We start from the raw sequence: 26,292 nt of genomic DNA on the forward strand, positions 1-26,292 counted from the left end.
GCCCGGCACTTCCCTCTTATTCAGTCTTCCCCATTACACTTCTTTAAAGATGAAGAGGCATGTTTCTAGCCTCTGGGCCTTTAAACCTACTATTCCTTTTGTCTAGAACTCTCTTCTTCCAGATACCTGTTCTCCTCTTCACCTCTCTAAAATCTTTGTTTAAATATCCCCCTTTCAATTAGGCAATCCCTGCCTGCCTTGTTTTAAATTGCAATCTTCTTCCCTGTTGTTTCTCACCTTCTAATTTAAGACACAATTACTTATTTTGCTTACTGTCTATCTTCCTACATCAGAATGTAAGCTTTTGAGGACAAGAGTTTTTGGGTATTTTTAGTCACTGCAGTATCCTCAATAGGAGGCACATGATATATGTTTGTTGAATGAATAATATGCTTAGTGTAGTACTTGGTATATACTAGTTGATAATAGGTATACAAAAACATTAGGCTCCTTTCTATTGGTATTGTATAGATTAACTTAGACCTTTAGAATTCTCACTAATTGAAATCTGTCTTCTGATCTATATGTTTTGTTTGATTTTTAGCCCGACTCCGGGCATCTGTGCTTGTCACTAATACAATCTTAGTGCACTAATCCATAGTAATGATGGACAGAACTTGAGCATCATTAGATACTGATGGATCTCACTGTATTCCATTTGGTGTATTTACATGGCTGTCTCTACCAAAAAACGTCATTCAGGTCTCAGATAAAATGTCATCTCCTAAAAGGTGATATCTCAGCACTCTTTTTAATACCATTCACTTTCTCAATTCTTCCTACCCCATCCCCATCACTCCCTTGGACATTACTCTGTTTCTATATGTAACAATTATCATTACCTGAAACTGGCATGTTCATTTGTTGGTTTACTGGTCTATCTCCCCAAAGTGAGTGGAAGCTTCATAACAAAGAATCATCTGACCTCAGATGTCAATAGTGTCGAGGTTGAAAAACCCTGACTTACCTGTTTCTAGATTTATAGGTCATGTTGAAGTCTCTAGAGAAAGCAAGACATTAGCCTGCCTTTGTGGTACTGATAAAATGCAACTCCTGACCCATCCCCTCCAGCTCCTCTCCTTGATCATCATGAAAGCACATCTTTTCAGTTATAGGTTTCTAATCACCCTTGCCTTTCATGTAAGTCATTCTTCACATCATTGTAGCCTGGTGTGCATTACCTGCTGCTCATGGAGAACCACTTGACCTTTGAGAGGACTTCCAAGCGGTGCCACTGTCATAAAAGGGTGCCAAATGCCATTGGCTGTTCTTGTGAAGATATCAAAAAAGTCCACAAAGAAGCCACTTTCCCCAGTCATATTCATAAAGTACAAGGAAGCAGGATTGCATGTAACGACATAGAGAGTATTTTGCTCATTTTCTGAAATGACAAAAAGGTGTTAATTTTGTGGCTGGCAACCAATTTTCTAATTGGCCAAGAGGGCTAGTGAAAACTGAATCATGAATACACAGCTGGAACATGGAGTTGGAACTCAGCAGATGATTTGTATCACGGCTTGATTAGGCTGAAAAGACCATGACAAGCAACTTAGTTTCGACCCTAAATGTAGATAGGGTCACAACTATCTATCTGAAAAAAATTGATTATCTATTTGTTCCCCAAAGAATGTCATAATATCTTGTGATAAAACCATTAAATATTAAACAATCCTCAATGTCAGGAAATTCTTCCTTGTATGACAGTAATGTGCTTAGTGCTACAGTGAAGGTCTGTTCTCTTGTTGGTTCAGATGGACACCAGTTGGTCAACATCTTCTATCTGCTAATCTTGCATTTTCCAGACAGTTACTAGCTCTTTAAGATTTTCTAGCTGTAAATAAGTAATTCCATTTAAAAAATCTTAGCTCTATGGATCTTATTTTCCAAACTTTTGTTCATATTTGAGTATTTCTTACTATAAAATCTCTGTCTTTTCAATCTGGGTACCTAAGTCCATTTCCTTCCATTTGAAGAAGTCAGTGCTTCTTCAAAGTTTCAAGTGCCTATGAATCACCTGGGGATCTAATAAAACTGCAGACTTCAGGAGGTTTGGGGTGTGGTTTCAGATTCTGCCTTTCCAACAAATTTCCAGGAGAGGCTAACGCAGCTGGTTTGAGGTCCCCCCTTTTGAGGAGCCAGGCTCTGGACTAAGTTTCTCATAATCTCTTATGTGGGAACCGTTGAAGCAAGGGATTAAGCTACTTTTGCAAAATAAATGGTATCAGCATCATCTATCACCCAGGTATCTATTTTACAGTGGTCATATTTTCCAAACCCCAAATTAAGACATGAGATACGACAATAAGATACGTCATTTAAATTTGGGACTACATCGCGCCTGTAATCTCAGCACTTTGGGAGGCCGAGGTGGGTGGATCATGAGGTCAGGAGGTCGAGACCATCCTGGCTAACACAGTGAAACCCCCTCTCTACTAAAAATACACAAAAATCAGCCGGGTGTGGTGGCGGGCGCTTGTAGTCCCAGCTATTCAGGAGGTTGAGGCAGGAGAATGGCGTGAACCTGGGAGGTGGAGCTTGCAGTGATCTGAGATTGTGCCACTGCGCTCCATCCTGGGCTACAGAGCCAGACTCTGCCTCAAAAAAAAAAAAAAATTGGGACTACCCTGAAAAATCGGGAACACATGTGTGTGTCTGTGTGCGTGCATGTGTACCATATCTATATATTATATAAAATGACATATTATACATATCACACATATTATATATAAAGATACAGTAAATTTAAATAAATAAGCTAACTGATAAGAAACACAAGTCAACAGAAGGACTGAAAAAGACACACTTTTTTAGTAGACGATGCAAACTGTAGATGTTACAGTGTCAATTATCAGAACCACAGAATTTATAATTTATGGATCTTTTATAATGCTTCCATTATCAACACAAATAAGTTCTAGTCAACATTTATTGAGCATCTTCCTGCGTAATATAGGGCACTGGGAATATAGTAAAAGTGTTAACAGAAATGTCCTTAATAAACTCATTAACTATTTTCTCTTTTTGCAGGCATTAAATGCAGTTCAGTCTTTGTCTTAAACATACAGATACAAGATTGACATTTATCTTTTACCAATTTTAAAAAACTGTATATTTTTAAAAGCACGTATTTTTATTTAAAATGGCAGATTTGTAGAATAAACTATATCAACAGAACTTATAGGCAAAAAAACAAGATACCAATTTTTGCCTCAACAATTCTCATCTTAGTCAAGTTAGAGACTCTCTCCGTTCCCCCAGCCACCACTTCTGTTTATATCACCTTAGTAACTGACAGCAGTTGAGGAACTTCTGCCAAAATGTACCCAGGGCCCACTGCATGAATCAGTAGGTAATGGCAACAGTCCAGAAGGGTGGATGCCAAAAATTCACATTCTTTATTTGCCATCCTTTACAATTAGAAGTTTAATGACTGCAAATCACTCCAGCCCTACTTTCATGGTTCATGTAATCACCAAACTGGAATCTGAGCCAAAAAACCCAATGTTTTTCCTTTTTATTTTTCCCTTCTATTTTTAGCACATGCCTGGGTGTGTTTAACTTTGTGCTACAATTGTAATGAGAAACAGACATATGCATACAAACTCAGCAGTGCTTATGTGGATTCCACAATAGCATTTTGTTAGGTTGTTAGAGGAAATTAGTTCTAAATTACATATAATTGCTATCCAATCCAAGAATGACAGACACCAAGTCTATCATAAACTTTTTGATGTCTAGAGATTATTTTAATCCCTCTTTTAAAAAAACATATGCAGTAAAGAAAGATCAAAAGAATAAGCGGACATACCATGTGATGTAGCAATGTCACAGATTATATTAACTTCATTCAGCGGTATTCTCCAGGAGGCACATTCTTCAGTAAAGTTTAGGGATCTTTCTTCATGTCTTTCTATTGGATACTCCTGTATATTTATAAGTGCTGGACCCTACAATAAAGCAGTTATCTCAGTGAAGACATTTTGGTTGTCACCAAAATGTAGAAAAGCTAAAGTTCTTCCAAAATATAAACTTTAAATTCAAGTATTTAATATCCTGCTCTTTTTTCAATTTATTGATAGGCTTAGTACTCATAACAATAATAATAATACATTTGCATTTATAAATGCTTTCACATATGCTATCTTATTTAATTTCTCACTTTTTCTTTTTACTCACAAAATACACCAGATGTAAAATCCCATAGCATTTCCATTTCTTCATTCCTTCCTAAGGCGAGAGCCAGTTTTGAACTCCAAGTCTCAGGACCCAGAGCTGTCCAAACCAGGAGAATAATTTGCAAATGAATGAGCCAGAGCCTGATACATTTCCATTGTGAAGAAGGATTTTTATGTCATTACACAGAAATGTAATGGTTAAACCTGGGTATTTTAAATTAAATGCAAAACATGTGGCATTTGAAATTTTTTAAAAAACCAAACTTACTGATAATCACTAGTGTTACTTATGAAAGAGTATTTCATGCATGGTGATAATTATTCAATATAAATATAAGCAGAGTACCTAATTTAATAATGTTAAGAATATTAGTTCTGGGTACTTAGATATGACTTCTTGAAAGAACACTAGAGATGTAAGCAAAATTCCAGTGATTTGCATGCCCTACAGTCCTTAATCAAAAATGTTTGGACTAGATATTGGCATCTATGTCCCCTGCCCACCACCCCTCTTCTATGTAGTCTGTATCTCAGGGGCTAGGGGAGTAAGAAACTGCATTTCTCATACTCCCTTTAGAAAGGATCCTGGTAGCCAGGCACAGTGACTCACGCCTGTAATCCCAGCACTTTGGGAGGCTGAGGCGGGTGGATCATGAGGTCAGGAGATCGAGACCACTCTGGCTAACACAGTGAAACCCCCTCTCTACTAAAAATACAAAACATTAGCTGGGCGTGGTGGAGGGCGCCTGTAGTCCCAGCTACTCGGGTGGCTGAGGCAGGAGAATGGCGTGAATCCGGGAGGTGGAGCTTGCAGTGAGCCGAGATCGCGCCACTGCACTCCAGCCTGGGTGACAGAACAAGACTCCGTCTCAATAATAATAATAATAAATAGAAAGCGTTCTGGAAATGATTTCGGTTTTGCCAATTAAATGCACTTGAATGAGATCTGGAAGGCAGAAAAGAGGTAGTGGCCATCTTCCTGCAGTAATAGCAGACAAGGAGGCTCTGACAAAAATGAACAGTCAGATTAGCACATGTCTGGGTGTGTTTCACTTTGTCTTACTGTAAGGGTTGACAAACTAGGGCCTGCAGGCCAGGTCTGACCCATAGCCTGTTTTTTTTGTAAATAAAATTCTGGTGAAACACAGCCACTTCCACTTGTTTACGTACTGCCAAGGCTGCTTTTGCACTATATGGCAGAGTTGAGTGGTTGCAACAGAATCTGTATGGTTACAAAGCCTAAAAAATATTGACTCTGTGGTCCTTTAGAGAAAATGTTTGCTGACGCTGCTCTACTGTGCTGCCCTCAGCAGCAGCAATGGCAGCAGAAGCAGAAATACTGATCTTGAAATTACAAGTCCAGTGTTGCCCCTCAACACTTCTGTTCCTGCTGCCCTTTCTAATGATTTTACAAGTATCTAATTTCTCACAGTAAATTCCTTTCTGCTTGAAATACCTAGAGGGACTGCTATTGCAACTAGTGACTGATAGTTCTTTCTTTTCCTTTCACATGAAGCCTGAATCTGGCAACAATGTGTGGCTAAAGAGGCCAAAAATCAAAAAGCACAAAGTTTTAATCCTATTAGCATAAGACAAATATCACAGAGCAACTTTCCTAGGAAAATATGTAACATACCTGACTCTCATCATCCAATTAGCTCCTTAGAAATTCTATCTAGCCTTTAGGAATTGTCTACTGAGAGGCCAGCCTGATCAGAAAGTTAGAGCAGAAGCTAAAATAACATCAGAACAAACCATTTCTGAGATTGTTTGGATTATCTCCAGGGAAGATACAGCAAAATTTATAAGGTTCAATATTTTAAGAGAAAATAATGATGATATTAACCTTTATGTCTATATGATGAGTTTCCACTGGACACAAGAGTTTTTGCATCCCACTTCTTGCCTGACCAATTGTCCAGTAGCCCATGAACGTCTGTTCTGGCAGAGGCAACCTGTTAAGGATGATTTGCAAAGTAAATATTTCTTATTGTATCCAAGTCACAGAAAAAAAAATAACAAGCCATCTATTACCAACCATACAAATAAATTTGAAGAACACTTTACTTAGAAGTGAGTTATACTTCATTTCATTAAAAGACAGTGTATAAAATCATGTTTAAAATATACTTTAAGACAAAAAAGATCCCACATTTCAGAAACTCAGAAGGTAAGGCAAGGTCCTGTTTTTACCTTAATGACAAATATAATTGATTTACATACATACTCCTTTGAATTGTAGTAATTTAACATCTACGTTTCTGGTAGAGTATAGGAAAACTTTTTCTAAAAATTGGAGCAATCTATCAATTTTTTCAGTCTATTCTTTTTTTTAAGACGGAGTTTCACTCTTGTTGCCCAGGCTGGAGTGCAATTGTGCGATATAAGCTCACCGCAACCTCCGCCTCCTGGGTTCAAGCAATTCTTTTGTTTTAGCCTTCCTGAGTAACTGGGATTACAGGCATACACCACCACGCCTGGCTAATTTTGTATTTTTAGTAGAGGTGGGGTTTCTCCATGTTGGTCAGGCTGGTCTCGACCTCAGGTGATCTGCCTGCCTTGGCCTCCCAAAGTGCTGGGATTACAGGCATGAGCCACCACGCCCAGCCTATTCTTTTAAATTTGGAATCAAATAATAAAGAGTACACGATACTACTAGTCTCACTTTGTATGTTGTATACGGCAAGTTTCATAGGCTTTATTTGGGCATCTTAATTTTTTTACTTTGAATTAAAACATAAAGTACATACTAAAATGTCCAGATAAATACGTCAGCTCTGCACGCATGTGTAACCAGTACCCAAAGAGGTAGAGCATTACTGGAATCCAGAAGCACCTGTGGGGCCACTTTCAGCACTAACCCACCAAGGGAGCTATATGCTGATTTCTAATGCAATCATTCTGTATTTAGATTCCCTTTTATTTAAAATGACTTTCAGATAAGGTGATTTGCCAAAACCAACATGGCAATACTAAAGTATGAAACAGCAGATAATTTTTTTTAAGTCTTCATTTTTTTTCTTTGAGACAGGGTCTCACTCTGTCACCCAGGCTGGAGGGCAGTAGTGCAATCACAGCTCACTGCATCCTTGAACTTCTGGACTCATGATCCTCCCACCTCGTCCTCCTGAGTAGCAGGAACTACAGGCATACAAAACTATGCCTGGCTAATTTTTTTATTTTTAATTTTTAGTAGAAGTAGTAGAAGCAGGGTCTTGCTGTGTTGCCCAGGCTGGTCTCAAACTTCTGGACTCAAGTGATCCTCCTGCTTCAGCCTCCAAAAGTGCTGGGATTACAAGTGTAAGCCAAGTCTTCACTTTTTAATCATACTATCTTTTATTCAAGTCTTTAAAATAGGAACCATTGATTTGTCATTTAATGCATTAGAAATTTAGTGATTCAGAGTTAAAAGCTCTCTAAAAATAAAATGCACATGGTTACAAATTGAAATGTATCCTTGGAATGAGTTTGATGATCATTAAAAGAACACATGTTTATATTGAGAAATTATTTTATTTACAGTAAAAAAGTAGTCTGACATAATATTTCCATATGCTTAATAAGATCATGTAAGGCTAAGATTTTTTTTTGCATAAAATAATGGAAGCAAACATTCTAGTAGAATATGCTTTTCGTCCCTTTTGAATGCTAATGTTTATCACAAGAGGAAAGAAATTAAAAAGAAACTAACATTGAAATTCTTCTAAGTCATATGACATAAATCTCTCAAAAGTACACACACACACTTTTGAATCTATCGTCTAAAATATATTTTAAGTATCTGGACAATTATCTCAATCGGTGACCCACTTACTCCCATCTTTTTACCAGGAAAGAATGTGTGTGTGCAGGGGGTCAGGAGGAGGGTACTGAATTAGGGGAATAAAGGGGTCTTACAATTACTGTTTTCTTTTTTTTGAATGTAATAAAAATACATTTCTGTGTTAACAGGCCAGATCTTGAAAACATAGACTGGGATCTCTCTTTTAGTCTAGGGAATAAACTCTATTTTACACTTGCTTTCAGCAGTTCACTGAAGGAGAATTGGGGCTCCAAATGTAGAAACAGAAAAATAAAAGAAACAGATACACTTAATATTCTGCCAGCATAGAAGACATAATGTAACAGAATGCAAGAGATTTGGGTTTTAGTTATAGTTCTTTTATTAACCTGCTATATAAACTTGGGAAGGGGAAAGTCCATCGTTTTCTCTAAGTATTAATTTCTTTCTTTTTTTGCCTTTTTGACTTTGCTTGATATTAATTTCTTCATTTGTGAAATGAAGGGAATGATCTGTAAAGTTCCTTACAGCTTGGGGAGTCTGTGACGATCAAGGAAGAGAGTAGAGAGGAGTGTCACTGGTAAGTTTTATAGTCTTGCATTGTCTTGATACTCTGAAGTGAAAATAAATAATCAGAATGAAAATATCTATACTTACCAACAGAACAGATCCCCTGATAGATACACATGCTTTATTAAAGCATATAAAAACAAACTCTGGATACATCCCAAATTGGTTCTTTGAAGACAACAGAAACAGTTTCACATCTTGAAATTTAATTTAATTCAGGGGAGATCATTAATTAAATGATCTTTGGTTGATACCTAGCCTAAAAAATTGATCTAATATATTCTTTCATAAATCTTACAAAACTATCATACAAATGCTTTAAAAAAAAACCTTTCATCCATTTGAGGAAAAGTAACTTTGCTCAACTTTCAGGTTTTACTGACAATGCCAGGCATGTTCATAAAATCTGGTTTGAACTTGCCAACTCATTCTAAATAACAGTCATGGAAATTATACGTTGCCTGGTTCTACATAAAAATAGCACTGGCTATTTGGTTAGCAGGGTATGGGAAGGACCTTCAGGTACCCTATATAGAATCTATTCCAGAACCACATAACATGATGCTATTGGCAATAATAACTAAACTGAAAGACACATAACACAGGGTGTCCTGGAGTTACACAATCAAACTGACACCATTCTGTCCCTTGGTAACATGGGGTATTATTGTTTCTGGACTATTACTGTAGGCTCTAGGCTGGCCAAACTGAGGTAAACCCAAGCCCCTCATTTATTTTCTACTACTAAGACCTCCGAATAAGCTGTGGGAAAATTTGACCATTACTAACTTTCTCTCCCTTGGTAAGTTAGTAGTCAGGGGAAAGCGGAAGCATTATATTATATTTCGGTACGTGAGCAAGCTTTGGAATTTGAAACATAATCAACATTAATTTAGGGGAAACTCTAAATAACCAGTTAGCAAAAGCCCCTCTATTCTCTTAGTGAACTATGTCATCCAACTCTGACCAGACTTAAGTTTTAATATCTGATTAAAACAATAATGGCATTTTCCATGGCTTTAAGACTTTGTCACTTGTATTGTTTAACTTTGTTAAAGTCCCAGCTAGAATGATGTGTGAATTTGATTTCATAGGGAAGGAGGAGGAACTTAAGGCCCATAAATAGCACTGCTTTTTATCTTCAATGTCATTCATGAATTTATGTTTTTTTAAAACAGCGAAGTATTTTAGTTCCTATGTTTGGTGTTTCTTAATCCCTTGTGGAAATGATAATAAGGATCTGGAAGTAAAAGTTTGGACTAAAAGAAAGGTGAGTATTGCAATTATGACTCAGGTCAAATTATAGTACTTGAGCAAGTTACAGAAAGAATAAAAAAGGTTTTCTTTTTTTTTTAAACACACATACAATTCATAACATGATGCATATGGACACCAAAGTCAAGTACTATAGTCTGAATGACATGCAAGAGATTTGTCTAAGATTGCTTCCATAAATTGGTGAGCTGGGTTTTAAAGAGTATGCTCTGGCAAATTTCTGCCTTCTCTGAACATTTGCCAACACTATTTTTGGAATATGAAAGAAAACACATGAAAAAGATTTGGATCTTTCTAGGGGCATTATGCAATTGGAAGTTGTTGACATACCTATTATCAACAATTCCTAAAACATTTCCTCACCACAAGAACTACTAATTTTCATGGGAATAATGGAACCCTTCAGGGCTGTTCCACCAACTTCCAAAAATTCAACAATTACTACCATCTTTGAGAAGAAAAATAACAACTCCAATTTTAGCAGGCCTCACTCATTCCTGATGTTTTAAATCTAACTTCTGGCAAAAATTAAGTTGGGTTGTCCAACAAAGTTCACTGGAGCCTTTCATGGAATAGCCCTGACTAATAATTCTGGCTTTGTGCTCATCCCTTCCTCTCAGTCTCAGCTACCTCAAACTCCTACTTGCTATTCCTGAACATGCTATGCATTTTCATGCTTCCAGGAGGCCATTACCCCCACTTAGAATTCCTTTCTGCTCCAGCCTCCTTGGTGAAATCCTTCTTATTCCCAAGTGCCAATTCAAATGTTACTCCCACTTGCATTACTCCTCACTCCTCTATATTCCTTTCTGGGAAAAATGAATTCCTTACATTTCTGGGTTTCCACATAAATTTATACATACAAAACTCCTAGAAACTCTTAGAATAAAGTCCTACAGAATCTGTAATTTTCACATTAAAGACCTGAGAGAGAAAAAAATTTAGAGAGCAGGTCAGAACTAAGAAATCCCTTAAAATATTTTCATATGTACTAAAAGAAAAAGCCAGCACATTAAAGAGAGATGCCCCTTTACATACTTTAGTAACAATGGATACCATTATTAATTCCCAGTAATATGTTCCTTTATTTGCTAGAAACTTCAGAATGTCACTTCCCTACGGTCTCACAGGATGCTGGTAAGTTAATTTTGCTTTGCTACAAACGACGTATATGTGAGTATTTGTACATATTTTCCCTTTCTGTGCATGGTTCTGCATTTAGAAATTAGGGCTTCCACTTCATAACTTAGACTTGTATACTTCTGCCACCTAGGTCCAGAAGAGATCACAGAAATGCAGAGTAATCTAGATTTATGAGATGGAAGATTTTGGGAAATTTGCTATTCTTGGCAGGCACTTCTCAAATATACTCCCCGATACCCAGAATGACACTGTAGTCTAGTGCTGTTGCCCAGCGTCACTCAGTGCCAATGCAGATGTTGTCAGCTTGCTCCACACATCTCTGGCTCTCTTCCTCCTCACGGAAGTTGCAAGACTACAGTTCTGGGGCCAGGGTTTCCTTTCCTTAATCTTTCTTCACGTTTCACTGAAAAAATGTCTTCTCTCTTTCTGCCATCTGCTTTATCAGCTGCATCTTAGTATTTTCTAATCTTACGTTCTTTCCTTTTCTAATCATCCACAACAAGATAACTGGGACTGAAACTCTCCCAGTTGTTGAAAACTTTCCCAGAGACAAATTTCCTGTATTTCTCACAAGAAGAACTCACAGGATGAAAACCCTACTGTGAATATAGCACTTTGAATATAACATTGCATAATAAGGTTGGTAGTTTTACATGTTTTCCTTACTAGAGTGTTAATGCATCGAGAGTAAGCTTTACATCTTATTCATTTGGATCTCTAGTATTCAGAATCCATCAGTTCTGCCACCTAATCCTCTCTTGCTGTTGTACTTCTATTTCATTGCCACCACCACAATGTGGGCCTCATTCTTCATCACGTGGGTTACTGCAACTGCTTTGCAACAGGTCTTCCTGCCTTTAGGTTCACCGCCTTTCAGTTTATTACCTTTAGAAAACCAGAGGAGGAGTCTTTTTAAATTAGAAAGGTAACCATGTTGTTCTCTGATTGAAACTCTGATCTCTTTCTTTCAGCCTCACCATTCAGCATGCTCTCACTTAACCCTGAATTAGTTGCCAAACAGTCTTTAGTTTCCAAAATGCACCATGTTTTCTTAAAATGTCTCCAGTGTTCTTCCCTTCTTTATTTGCCTGGAGAATACTTTAATGATTCAGCCTCTCTCTCTTCACTGACTCTTCCCCAGGGCAGATGGCTGCAATCCTGAGTCTTGGTTCCCTCTTGTGGGGCTCTAACTTCACATGAGTCACTCTGTCTCTCTCTCTCTCTCTTTTTTTTTTTTTTTTTTAAGGAAACAGGGTCTAGCTATGTTGCCCAGCTGGAGTGCACTGGCTCTTCATAGGTGCAATCATCGTGCTCCACAGCCTTGAACTTATAGGCTCAAGGAATCCTCCTGCCTTAGCCTCCTGAGTAGCTGGGACTACAGGCATGCACCACCACTCCTGGCTACAAGTCAATCTTTCACTTGACAGCTTTCCCAGTTAATTGTGATGGCTTCGAAGGCAGATGATAAGTCTTCATCACCTTTGTAATTCACACTCCCTATACGCTGTTTACCACTAAGTAAGTGTCTGGTAAATGAAAGAATGTTTGGTTATATTATAACTGCCAACATTTTGACCTACTTGTTTCTCATCTCAATGGCAATTTGCAAACTACTATGGTAAATTTTTGCTTTGCATTCTGATTACACGTCAACCATCTCCTTCACTTACAAGCCTCAACAAATGATGCACTCTACTTTGCAGGTTTATTTAGAAATGATAGCTACAGGTGGGGATTGGTGATTTCTATTCAGCTAGGAGACAGGCTCTCATAAAACATCACTTTTAAATGCTTAAGGGATCAAGAATCATTCTGTGCTACTGCATGCATGAGAGAAGATTCACAGATCTTGAAAGTTTCTATGTAGATTTGATATTTTCTTATTTTTTGTATCCCCATAAATGAGCTAAAAGCAAATGGAATAGCTGTGAAGCTACTTCATAATATGCCAAGAGAATACAAGGCAAAGACTATGACAATATAAAACTCATCACCACTCTTCTGCTCATGACACTTTTGAGGTGTCATTAAGTAGACCTGATCATTTTTGAAACTAACAGCTCTTTTCTGAAATGAAATTAAATAGTCATTCAGAGTGGAATTGTACACCTTAGAACTCCATGATCAACATCATGAACTTATTTGGAAAAAACTATGATTACAAAAGGAAAATTATGGCATATAATAGTTTGGGAAAATGAAAGAAAGGCACAAAACTTTAAACAAAGGATATTCTATGTTAGTATGATAAACAGTAAATTGATAATCATTCGGACTTTCAAAGAGAAATCTAATAAAAATATTCCAAAGAGAGGCCCTGGCAGGGGTGTTCTTTTTGATGCCTCTGATACTTTGAAGACTCCATAGTTGTTCTCTGTTAGAGAAGCAGCAGCTGCTATTGATGGCAAAACTATGTAAACTTTTAAAGCAGAAAACCAATTCTAGGCAGATATCCTTTCAAGGACAAATTCAAAAGAGATGAAGCTTTCTATCTGCAAATATGCACATCTGGCACTGCTCTGAAAAGATAAATACTAAGTACAATCCTGTAACACACACTGAAGTACACACAAATGAAAACACAATCTCAGCTACTTTAATCAGGAGTAATACTCAAATATTAACAGAATTGAGGGCAAAGAACTTGGAGCACAGAGAATGAATATTTAAATATTTTATAGAATGTGTGTCTCCTAGAGAAGGCAGGGAGAGAAAAACACATGAAGGTAACTTCAGAGGATAGAGACAATTTTTCTGTATGCTTATTCTTAAAATTACCACAATCTTTGAGAAGAGTCTATGAATTTGTGTTCCAAATCAAGAAGAAGTGATGGCTAGTATACTTCTTATATATGGTGGTCATACAAAATTTTCTAAAGTTTTTATTTTTCTAAGTGAATCACCTTGTGTTTTATTTCTTGATCCTGCATATGTCACAAGAAAAGAAAAATTAAATGAGAATGAAGAGGTCTCCAAAATGATCTCTGTTGTGCCAAAAGTCTCTATTTATCTGCTTTGTGGTTACTCTTCATTTTGAACTATGGCTAAAATCGAAGCATCTGAATCTGTTATAACTCCTTGAAGAATAAGAATTTGTATATTATATGTACATGACATCATGGTCAATGATGAGTTCCAAGTTGGTTACTAAAAATCCCAAGGTCCTTTTAAGCCAAAACTATTGATAATTTTCAATATCTAAATAACTAATCTGATTTAGAAATTCCCTATCATCTACATATCAATCTGTTTATATCATCCTTAGAATTGGAATATTCCATATAGCCCAGCTCTACCCCTGCTTTCTAACCTCCAGCAAGCTATGTAACTTCTCTGTGCCTCAAATTCCTCATCTACAAGATGCAATAATATTATATATATGCCATAGGTCTGCTGTGAGGATTATATAAATTTATGTAAAGAAAGTGCTTGGAAATATGTCTGATACTTAGTTATCTATAAATGTTCCTACTACCATCATCAATATTATTGTACTACCATCATTATTACCATTATTATAAAATATAATCATAACATTGTTGTTATAATTATATTTAGAAGTAGAGTATTTACATTTCATTGTTGATCTATGAAATGACAATTTTCCCATCTTAAGAACTGTAAAGTAAGAATGACATACAAATTTAAGATAAAATAGTGTATAAGTTTCTTAAAATGGAAATTTGGTGGAAAAGACAGCATTTTTTTTTCTTTCTTTAAAACAAATGTTTTCCCAGTATAGCAGATTTCATAAATTATTCTGAAACACACTTTTTAATTTGGAAGTGCTAATGTGCTAGCAGTATGTTTATTCCCAAATAAAAGAAAGTTCAGACATAAAAGTTCACTTGAGGAAAAAACAGGCAAACTTTGCTTTAAAGTTTATATTTATAGTTGTCTATATTTAAGTATAGTAGATAATCTATGGCTTTGGTTGGATGTTTGGACCTAATTCTCTTAAAATATATATGTTACAAAGATATTTCCAATAATAACGTTTAAAATTCAAGAGTTTCAATTTTAACGTAAATCCTCCTCTCTCTCCCTACAATACTGACAAAATGACATTAATACACGCAACACACACATACAGCATCAATTGTCTTGTTTCTCTATAGGACAAATCCCCATTTTGAGTGTGAGGATGATCATCTTTTCTTGATTCATAGATGGCATACAGTTGTTTCTCTACAGGACAAATGTCACAGAATTAAATTCAACTCCCATATAAAGCATAATATTCGTATTTTTAAAAATAATTTCTCCCAGTGTACTTCCTTATTTAGCTATGTTTGCCTTCTCTTGGCATGTCCTTTCCCATATATTAGAAATTTACAAGAGGAGCAATAACAAACCTCAGGAAGTACTAGTGGAAAGGGGCAAACGCAGTGGGTGGGTGGGGTCTAGGTAGCCAATTCTGATCCTGGTACTAAGGTCTGGGAATATATTTGTAGATAAGGAAGAAGAGCTCCGTTATTGCAGGATCAAGTAAAATAAAATAACCACCCAATAAGGCTCAAAGTCTAAAAATACCAGGTTTAGCAAAAGTTTACTAAAGAAGACAAGTTAAATTCACCTCATCACATTGGGCCTTTAAAAAATGTGCAGAGACCTGTGAGATAGATAACATCGCCGCACTCTTTAGGAGAACAAAAGGGAAAGTGACAGCATCTCTCTTTTTGGGAATTTTGCAAAACAACACAAAAATAACATCACCACTACTGAACAGACAAGTATATTCTGATTTCAGTTGAGGAAGAAGGTGCTACAGACAACTACACAAACAGTGGTTTAGTATTATCTCAGCCCATGTAAAAAAATTCCCGCTTCTAGAACATCTGCCTTATATCTGTTTTTAGCTATATGTAGTGGGTGGCCAATTATCTTTCCATCCCCACCCTGAGTGTGGGTATGATCATCTTGTTCTAGTTTCAGTGTAACTTTACTCCCATCAATAGGCACTGCAGTCGGATTAGAGAACATGAAAATTAAGTTGTAGTGAGAACTGTTCATTCAGGGCAAAAAGATACTAATAGTTTTAAACCATTTTATCCTTCTTCCTTAGGAACTGAAATCCAATGTGTATCTTCCCCACTAACAGTACCTGCAGAGCTGGGTAGAAGCAGCCTAGAAGAATTGGTTTAGCAAAAGGTCTAGAAAAGTCAAAGTGAAATCAAAGACTGCATAGGGAAGACTAACTTCTCAGCGGTCTATGTGATTATCATCAACAGTACACCACTTGGGGGGCGGGGCGGAGAGGGGGAATGAAAAGTGTTAGTATCACATATTTTTATGTTGGTTTTTACAGATGAGATAAACATTAAGAATATATTAAAATTCAAAGGATGTTAGAATAGAAAGGAACCTTACTGATGATCTACAATGAAGATAATCACATATTCTGGCTTGGCCAGGGCAGTCTTATTTTACACTCTTTTTATAGAATTATTGTCAACAGCTCCCCCTGCCTTTCTCAAGAATGTCCTGATTTAGATGGTAAATCAAATATTTTTAAAAATAATTTCTCCCAGTGTACTTAATATTTTAAAATATTAAAATATTTAAAAATATTTTTTAAATATTTAAAAAAATCAAATAGATATGCTATTTATAAGAAAAGGCCCTCTATACCAATAGAGAATTAAGTAAGTAACTTCTCTAAATTCAAATGACCAAAACAGAATGGTGAGCTCTTTGAGGGCTCTTTTCACCTGTTTTTCCATGTCTGATCCAGGTAGACAGGTGAACATATGACTAACTGCTAAATTCCCACGCCATTACTTTATTCACTTCGTCATCCTACTCTCTCTAAGTACAAGGCTGATAATTTGATAGAAATTGCTATGGAACCTGTGAATTTTGTGAAGGGCAATAAAAGAACACTACTTTTGAGTTGCCTAAGTTATTGCAATTAACAGATGAGGAAAAAATTGCTCTGAATGACTGTGGAAATTATAACCTACTATGAGCTCCTTCTAAAAGGAAAATTCACTCTTCCTTCACATCTGCTTAAGTCTATTTCTAGCTATATGCGGTTGGGGGACAACTAGTTGTTTCCATCCCCTTGTAACGCAAGAGTGTCACCAACTTGTTTCCAGGCTCAAAGTACTTTTGCTTCTACTCATAAGTACTAGAGTTACAATTAACTTGCCATAGCAAGAATTTTTGTGTTTAGAACTGAGGATGACAATGAATAAGTTAAACCATTTTTAGTTTCTTCCTTAGAAACTAAAATTGCTTTCGAAGTAAAAATTTTCTCATGATTAACCTTACCAATTAACATGTATTTTAATTTTTATTTATAGTCGTACAAGAGTAGAAAAAGAAATTGTTTTAAAATCACCAGCTTAGTTCCCATAAAGTCAGTACTCTAATTATATAAATTTGTTAATGGTAATAAAAGCCATCTTATTTCCAGCTAAAAATAAAGAGAGTTTACAAAAAGGAAGTAAATAACTTAAGTTTGCATATTAAAGAAAATTTCTAATAGAAATCTTGCATATTAAAGAGAATTTCTTGAACTCTCTTATACAGACAATATGTTATACCCATTAAATTACTGACCTAGTTTCAAATGCCCATAAGGACTGCTAATCAATCAATAAAATAGCATTGTGCCAAAAAGATGTGTGCATTTGCAATTGCCACCCGGTCATTTTTCTGGAAAATAATTTACTTATTCATTAATAATATAAACCAATGCACGGATAATATAATTTCTAAGATAAGTCCATCTTGTTCTTTTAACACAGAAGGGAAATATTTGTTTCTCTTTTAAAAGTTCCTGATACTTTAATAATTTATGTCTATTGGCATATATCCTGACAAGTTTTTATAATGACTTCAAAGAATCAATAAATGTGGATGAGTATACACCTTGGAGATTTTATATATACATATATGCACCTTTTTTTTTTGCTAATCACTGACTTATATTTATATATAATCAGTGATTTATATTCACATTTAACACATTTTTTCTACAGAAAGATAGTGTCTCCTATTTGGGGCTAAAATTGAACAGTAATTTAAAAGTGATTATTATCCCCTATGAATTTATAATTAACTATTTTTATAGACAAAGATGGTATTAGATGCATTATCCGTAAGTTAGGCATATTGAAAGCTATTTTCTAATGAATTTGTGCTGACTTAATTACTCTACTGAAAAATTCTGTCAATTACTTTTCTGGTCAACACCATATGTGCAAGATTCTTAACTAACATTAAGTAGCAGCCTATGATTGTAAAATAAAGGGTAGGCAACTAGCTCGCATGAAATAAACCCACCAGTTCTTACTACCTCTTCCATCTATGAAGCTGACATAAGTAACCAAAAATCTCTCTAGTTAACATGATCATAAATTTAGAAAATTATCATAAGGAAAACTATATAGTACGGAAATAAGAACATATCAACTAAATGTACATTATCTCTTTATGTGGTTTTCATGTTCGTACAATGGTGTGCACTGGATTATGAAATAGTAATACTCATAGTAATTCAACAAAAGGACTGAGACTGTTAAAGAAACAAATATTTCCCTTTATTTGACTGTATTACATCTACTCATGGGACATACATAATAATCAAAGTTTTCAATTTACAGGCCTATAAATAATGCTATTTAACTGAAAAGCAGCCAGCAAATAGCAACATATACATATATTTGAAAAGCTTACTCATAAAAGTAATTTCTATAGCAAATCAGTTTTGTAGAATGCAATGGTAAATCAAGAACTATCAGCATTTAAGAATCAGAAGAATACTGATCAACAGTGAATTTGCCTTACTCCTTTGCCAGTTGCACACTGGTAGGCTTTGCTCCAATAGGTATCCCGTATTTGTGTAATGTGTTAATCAATATCTCCCTCATGTCGTTGTTGTAGGAATCAAAGTCAAACACATTTCGAACTACACTGGAGAGACCTTCAGTGGGAAATTTCTGTATTAAAAAAAAATTCCCTTATTATGCATGTGATAAAATATACAACATTATAAAGATTTATGAAATGGATAGGACAATAATGATCAAACGAACTATAGCAGAAATTTACTGGCCTTGTCAGATAAGCGAGTAGTAGAAATGTAGACATTTTTCTCTTTTAATGTTTGCTCAGATGACTTAACAATATTTTCCTTTTTAAATAAATGCCAGAATTTGAGGGGGAACAGGTCCTCCTCTCAAATGTTAGAGCAGTGCCTAGATCCTGGTGTCAGTGATTGTCACTGCTTTCTGAAATCTCCTGCCTTTAATATGAGTACCAGATCGAACAGCTAAAAAATGCTAGTTAAGTAAAGGAGCATGTTAAATATCTATACAGAAGTTTTCAGAAAAGTCGGTCTGTGAGTAAATGAAGAAGAAAATATAAAGCAACAAGAAAAGAAGGAAAGAACATTAAAAAGGACAAACAACAGAGAAACAGGGAGCAGTAGAGGGCAAGAAAACAAGTATGACTACAACTGAATTTACACTGCTCATGTCCTCTGAGTCCTTTCCTGGGTCTGCTTTGATTTTCTTTAGGTGATGGGTTCTGAGCTGGCTGAATTGGACTTACGGTTTTATAGGCAGAACGAAGCTTTTATTTTTAATCTTGTTTTTTCCACATGTTTTTAATAGACAAATAATAACTGTATATATTTATGGGGTACAATGTGATATTCCACTGTATGTATGCCTTACAGAACGGTTAAATCACACTAATATATCCATCATTTAACACACTTTATGGTACAACCATTACTTAAAATCTACTTTCTCAGCAATTTCAAAATACACATTACATTGTTATTAACTACAGTTACCATGCTGTGCAATAGATCTCAAAAACTTATTTCTCCTGTCTAACTGGAACTTTGTATCCTTGGATCAACATCTTCCCCTGTGTGTACTCTCCCCACCCCACCTTTCTACTTTTCTTTCTAGGGTTTTCTTGGAGGGTTGCGGATAGGGCGGAGGTCAAGAGTTGTTGGGTTGTGACTGTTAGCTTGGAGACCCTTATTTGTTCTGTAAGTAAGACTTATATCATTTTGTATTTGTTTGTTTTATTTAGTAAGGTGGAGAACACATTGTACATTGTCGCAGGAAATTTCATTCTCCTGCCTACTCTATCTCATAAAATTTTCTTGTAGTATTTACAGGTATTTAATCAGTACTGTTAGTTCCTACTCTGTTTGCTGTTGCCTCCATGTGATTTGTTTCAAAATAAAAACATTTTTTACTCACATACCACATGCTTGTTGTAAAAAGCCTAACAACAGAACAGGAAGGTTTCCCCACTGACTCACTCTCTTGCCTCACCTGCCCTCTAACAACGGCCTTCCACCAAATTTCCTAACTCCTCAGTAATGACTGAAGACTTTGCCAAAGTTAATTTAAAAGCTGAACAGATAATAATGTTCATTGGCCTACTATATTTATAACTTAGATTATAAACATTTCAAATTATGTAATCTGACTCATTATTATATTTATGGAAATTAAAAACTCTGGTACGAACTGTACAGTCTGAAAAAATAAAAAATAAAGAAGAGAGTGATGGCTCTTATGTACAGGTGTGTGCCATACCTACCTGTAAATGTTTAACTATGTTGACAACTTCTCTGGTAGAATAAGGATAGTTAATAATCCCTTGGTCAGCCAAACTCCTCAGCTCTCCAAAGGCAGCCACAAGCTTCTGAAGGATGGGCTCAGGCACATTTGGTCCATACTGTCTGAGCATCTCGAGCTCCGAGTGGGGTTTGGGGTTATCAACTGCATGGCAGCTAAAAATATCACCTAAAGGGGAGAAAAGACTCACATTCAGCATGCAACGAATCCATTACGATGTCACAGGAAAAAATGGAATGGTTGTTTAAAGAGCCATTGGTTGCTCATCGAAGCATAGAATGCCCATCCAACAATAGGATGGTACAGAGAAGAAAGCAAATGACTGAGGCAAAAGAAAAGAAAACTGGGTGATGGATGGTTTATCTCCATGAATTTATTTTTGTTAAAAAATTTACGTAATACTTGAATACATGTTCATGGGAAGATATTCCAATACAAAGAGGAAAAAAAAATTCTCCTTTAAGTCTCTGCCAATGCCACTCCCTCCCCCAAAAGCACTGAGTCTTAATGTTCAGTGTATTTATTTTTCCAGACCTGTATTAGTACTTCTTAAAAAAATGCACATACACAAACAGAGTTTAGATAATTTATTCCTTTTCTATTAATGGGAATATATTCTTCAAACGGTTCTGAGACAACCTTTTCAACTTCAACAGATGTTGAGTATCTTCAAAAATTATATACATCTATCTCATAAAAATGCTGCTTTATGCACTAAAAAAGGGAGAATTAGTAGCATCACTCTCTAAACAATCTGTATCTTGGGCAGATTTATAGAATATACTTTAGAGGTTAGTTTTGGTAAAGTAAACCTGTAGAGATATTGTCTAAATTAAAATCAAGAAAAAGAATATAGAAACATAATATTTCGTCTGTAATTTAGAGAAAAGAGAATGTACTAGAAAAATAATTCTATGATTCATAATCTAAGAGACCAGGGATCAAAGGAAGTAAAAGTAAATAGACTTACATTATTTAATATGTTCATTTTAGAAAATGACGATATCTAGTAAGGTAGCAATAAGATCTTACTTTGATTTAGGAACCATTTGAACAATTATTTTGTATGTGTGTATTTAAAAGCAATTGAATAAAATGAAAGCCATGATATCTTCAAAATTTTATCTCATATACTAAAGCTTTTCAAATACAAAGGTGAAGAATGGCTTTTGCCTTTTTTGCTGGAAATAAAACCTATCACTAACCTAAAAAGATAATTGACCCCTCATTCATTCACTCATCAAATCATGATTAATGAGGACAGTAGAAATGGTGATGCTGGAGGAGGTCAGTCAGGTAAACCTCATGAGAAGGTAACATCTGAGCAAATGTTGATACCTGGGGGAAGAGCATTACAGGCAGCTGGTACAGCTAATCCAAAGACCTTAAGGCAGGCATACCTGGCATGTGGAAGGATGAGGCAGGAGAGCAGAGTAGATGGAATAGAGGAAGTGGATAGAGCAGCACCAAACAGTACAGGACATGTGGTTACAGACATAGAAGGATGTGGGAGACATACTGTGTAGGACACTGAAAACTGTTGTAAATACTTGTACCTCTACTCAGAATACAATAGGAAGCCACCGAGGATTTTAGCAGAGGCGTGGACTACTATGCTGTGAACAGACCACAAAAGGGCGTAGGAAGATAAATACCTTGTGAGCAGAGGCACTGACCACATTGACTGTATTTCCAAGAATATTTGTAGAGCACACAGTGCAGCCTTGGAAGATATATTTTCTCTCTCTCTCTCTCTGTAAGAAGGTAATTTGGGTTACCTAAGCTCAGGATTCCTCTTCTATAAGGCATCTCACTGTAAGTGCAGGTATCATTTGGCCCTCTTTCTGTTGCCCTGTGGGAACTGGGGCTTGAGGAAGCAGCACAAATGCTGATACTTTGACTACTGCTTTTGCTGAAGACTCATTCCTCTTTTGTCTCTGACTCAGGAGTCTAGTGTCTTCTTCCATGAAAGCCTTCTGTGGCAAGTTAACTTGTTAGCTTAAAAGTAGAGTAAACCCTTAGATATTTCACAGTTCAAGAATAAGGCTGGAAGCAGGGCGACCCATTAGGGAACTATTTGAAGTAATCCAGGTAAGAGATGATGGTGGCTCAGATCAGAATGGCGGCAAATGGAGGTGATGGGGAAAGCAGGATAATTCTGAATATATTTCGAGGGTATAGCCAATAAGATTGCAGGATATATGGAAAAGAGCATAAGAGAAAGAGAGAAACAAAAAATGAATTTGGAGTTGTCATTAAGAGAGATTTACAAAAGACTATAAATTAGGTTTAAGAAAAAAAAAGTAAGTTCATCATGGACATGTTAAATTCAAGACAGGAGGTATTGAACTGGAAACTGGATATCAGTGTGAAGTTCAGGAGGAAGGTCTTGGCTGGAGATGAATATTTGGCAATAACTAGCATATAATTGGTAGTCTAAAACATGAGGCATTCTGATTTTATTAAAGGAATGAGTATAGATAGGTAAAAGGACCAGGGCCTGCGCCTTGGGACATTCTAACAAGCTCCAACAAATAAGGCTGAGCAGGAATAGTTATTAAGGTAAGAAACCAAGAACATACTTGAAGAAGTATTGGAAGTCAAGTGAAGGAAAATGCATCAAGGAGAAGAAAGTGACTAACTGTATCAACTATATAATATATTAAATACTGCTGGTAGATTCAGTACAACGAGGACTAAGAATCAACCACTGGATTTAGCAAAAGAAAAGTCACTAACGACCTAGATAAGAACCGTTTCTGTGGAGTAATGGGAGCAAAAATCTGATTAGAATGAATTTAAGTGAGGACGGTGCAGAAGAAATGGAAATTGCAAGTGTAGACAACTCTTTTGAGTACAAAGGACTGTGAGGAATTTTGTTACAAAGGAGAAGAAAAAAAGGTAGCAATAGGTGGCAAAAAGAGTAAGATTAAGAGGGGTGTGTGTGTGTGTGTGTGTGTGTGTGTGTGTGTGTGTTTTGAAGATGAAGGAAATAGCTTGATTGTTTGCAGATGGGAATAATGTAGGGAAGTTGCTGATACAGAAGAGGGAGGGCAGAACTGCTAGAGCAGCAACCTTCAGAAGGTGGGATCTGGTGCTCATCTGGAGGGACTCCCTCTAGATGGGAATGCAAACAGTTGACCTGCAACAAGTGGGAAAGCAGAACATCGTAGGTGGAAGACTTGGTTGTAGGAGTCTGTGGACATTCGTTTTTAATTGCTTTCATTTTTCTCAGCGCAGTAGGAAGACAGGAGAAAGTAACAGAAATCTAAAAGAAAGTCAGTAAACTGAATCCTGGTTAGCAATGGGAAAGGAATGAGACTGGTGGGAAAATGAAGGAGAATTTCCCTTTCCCCTCCATAAGCCCTTCTATATTTCAATCTCTTGCAGTAATTGAATGTTCAAGTATTGTATAATTTTAAAACAAAAAGAAATTCATGCAGCAGTGTTGGAGCTGCGAGGAGAGAGAAGATAAGAATTATCATATGAGAAGAGGAAAGTGAAAGGTCTAGCGAAGCACGGTATGATTGCATTTAGGGACACTTGAGGTCCACTGTTAAGAATGTGAAATGAGATTGGTCAGTTTTGGGCTTTTTCTAACCACATTCAGCTGCACATGTGTAGGTTCAATGTTGTCAGAGAGTTGGCAGTAACCAGGGCAGAGGGGTTCCAAGTGCACAGGACAAGCTAAGAGAGGAACAGGGAAGTTGAAGAATATATGTAAGGGAGTCATAAATGTGAAAGATCATGGAATTGAAGCTAGGTAAGAAAAAAAAAAAGCCTAGGTAAAGGAGAAGAAAATATATCAAGATGGGTAAGTGAAAACGTGGTAGGATCAATGGATTGAAGCTTCTCATACATTTGAAGAGTTATTGGATTTGGTGTACTACAGGGAGTAGCTGGAAAGACTGGAGGTGGTGAATGCATGGATGAGATAAAAATCCCAAGGACAAATGAGGACAGAATAGCAATAGGAAACAGAAATTACAGAAGTGTCAGTTATAGAAACTAGCCATGAATGGCTAAGATATGGTATAAGACCGCTGGAATAAAAACATCCAAGGAGCCAAGAGGCCAGGGAGTTGGATGGGTCACATATGTATATATTGCAACCACTCCAAAAGAAGAGTAGGGTTGCAGAGAATGAAAGTGAGCAAAGGGCTAAAGATCAATAAGAAGTGACTAGGATGAATAGGGGTAGATAACAGAAACAAGAGCAGATGGCACAGTATGAGGATTTGGAGGTGGATGGAAGATGAAGACAGAACAGAGAGTATTCTTACAGGCATTAGGAGTGACTTGGGGTATAAGGGGTGACCTATAAATAATAAAATAACTCAAACCTCTTTACAATTAGAAACAACTTTTCTTTGGTGTGTTTACATTATTACATTTCTAAGTGCATCAGTAATCTACGAATTGTTAGTAACTTTTAAGATAACATCTGTACATAATAAAAACTACAAAACAGTATAACTGAGTATTTTATATTCCCATCCCTAACTTCCATTGCAAACAACGCCTTATCAGATTCTTGTGGACCTTTCTGGAGAAATTCTATGCATGTACAAGCATTTGCATGTATCCATCCCTCCTGCCTTTTCCAAAACACATGAACGGGTAAACTACTATACCCACTTTACTGACTTATTGTTTCAATTACTATTTTGAGTATTGATTTTTTTATAGCAGCATCAGTAAACTTATTCTCTGTTTTTAAACAGCTACATAGCATTCTACTGTGTGGATACAAAAGAATTTCTTTATCCAGTCCCACTTAGATGGACATCAGGGTTGTTTGCATACTTTCTACTATAAACAATGCTATAGTGCCTATCCTTGTACTTAAACATTGTATAGGTAAATTCCTTGGATAAATTCCTTTATGGGTAATTGCTAGATCAAAGATCCCACTCAGAGACTGGGCCTGCTTCACACTGAGTGTGAGAGTCCAGAATTATATACTTGCTATAGAGAAGAGAAATCCTTCTTAAAGACTTTTGATGAGTAAGTTTATCCCAGGGCCTCTCCAATCAATGTGAATCAGTCTTCTCAGAGCTGACCTCAATCTTTTTCATGGTTAGGGGGATGTGACAAAAGTAAAACCATTTCTCATTTTGTGTTTTATTCTAAGAGTTCCTAAACAACAAAGTATAGTGTAATGGTTTAAGAAAAAAGACTCTGGGATCAGATAGACTTAGATATGAAGCCCAAGTCCACCACTCATTATCCCAGACACTATCAAAAAATAATCTCTCTGGGCCGGGCAGGGTGGCTCACATCTGCAATCCCATCACTTTGGGAGGCCGAGGCAGGCGGATCACATGAAGTCAGGAGTTTGAGACCAGCCTGGCCAACATGCTGAAACCTCATCTCTACTGAAAATACAAAAATTAACCAGGCCCAGTGGCACATGCGTGTAATCCCTGCTACTAGGGAGGCTGAGGCAGAAGAATTGCTTGAACCCAGGAGGCAGAGGTCGTAGTGAGCCAAGATCATGCCACTGCACTCCAGCCTGGGTGACAGAGCGAGACTCCATCTTGGAAAAAAACAAAACAAAACCAAAACCTCTCTGAATATCAGATATTTTTCTTCACTAAAAGGGGGATAATAAGTATTCTCACAAGGTGATTATGATGGTGGCATAGCACATGATAAGCATTCAATGACAGCCATTACAGCAGTGTTTTTATTGGTATTGTTATTATCATTACAGTTTTTACCTAAGGTACCGAAG

General features: G+C 36.4%; 1 protein-coding gene across 1 annotated transcript in view; it reads right to left on the bottom strand.

Moving 5' to 3' along the window:
* The window catches only part of LOC105546938 (von Willebrand factor A domain-containing protein 8), a gene marked incomplete at its 5' end in the record, with an annotated part of 160,509 nt that extends 134,218 nt beyond the window's left edge, over window positions 1-26,291 (bottom strand). The window contains 6 exons of the mRNA XM_011990268.1: window positions 1,182-1,381; window positions 3,809-3,947; window positions 6,022-6,130; window positions 18,739-18,890; window positions 20,518-20,723; window positions 26,279-26,291. Of these exons, the coding sequence (XP_011845658.1) occupies window positions 1,182-1,381; window positions 3,809-3,947; window positions 6,022-6,130; window positions 18,739-18,890; window positions 20,518-20,723; window positions 26,279-26,291 (819 nt within the window). The remainder of the gene's footprint in view (window positions 1-1,181; window positions 1,382-3,808; window positions 3,948-6,021; window positions 6,131-18,738; window positions 18,891-20,517; window positions 20,724-26,278) is intronic.
* Window position 26,292: the final 1 nt, after the last annotated feature.

Source organism: Mandrillus leucophaeus, unplaced genomic scaffold (genome assembly GCF_000951045.1).
Source record: "Mandrillus leucophaeus isolate KB7577 unplaced genomic scaffold, Mleu.le_1.0 Scaffold375, whole genome shotgun sequence".
Classification (NCBI taxonomy): domain Eukaryota; kingdom Metazoa; phylum Chordata; class Mammalia; order Primates; family Cercopithecidae; genus Mandrillus; species Mandrillus leucophaeus.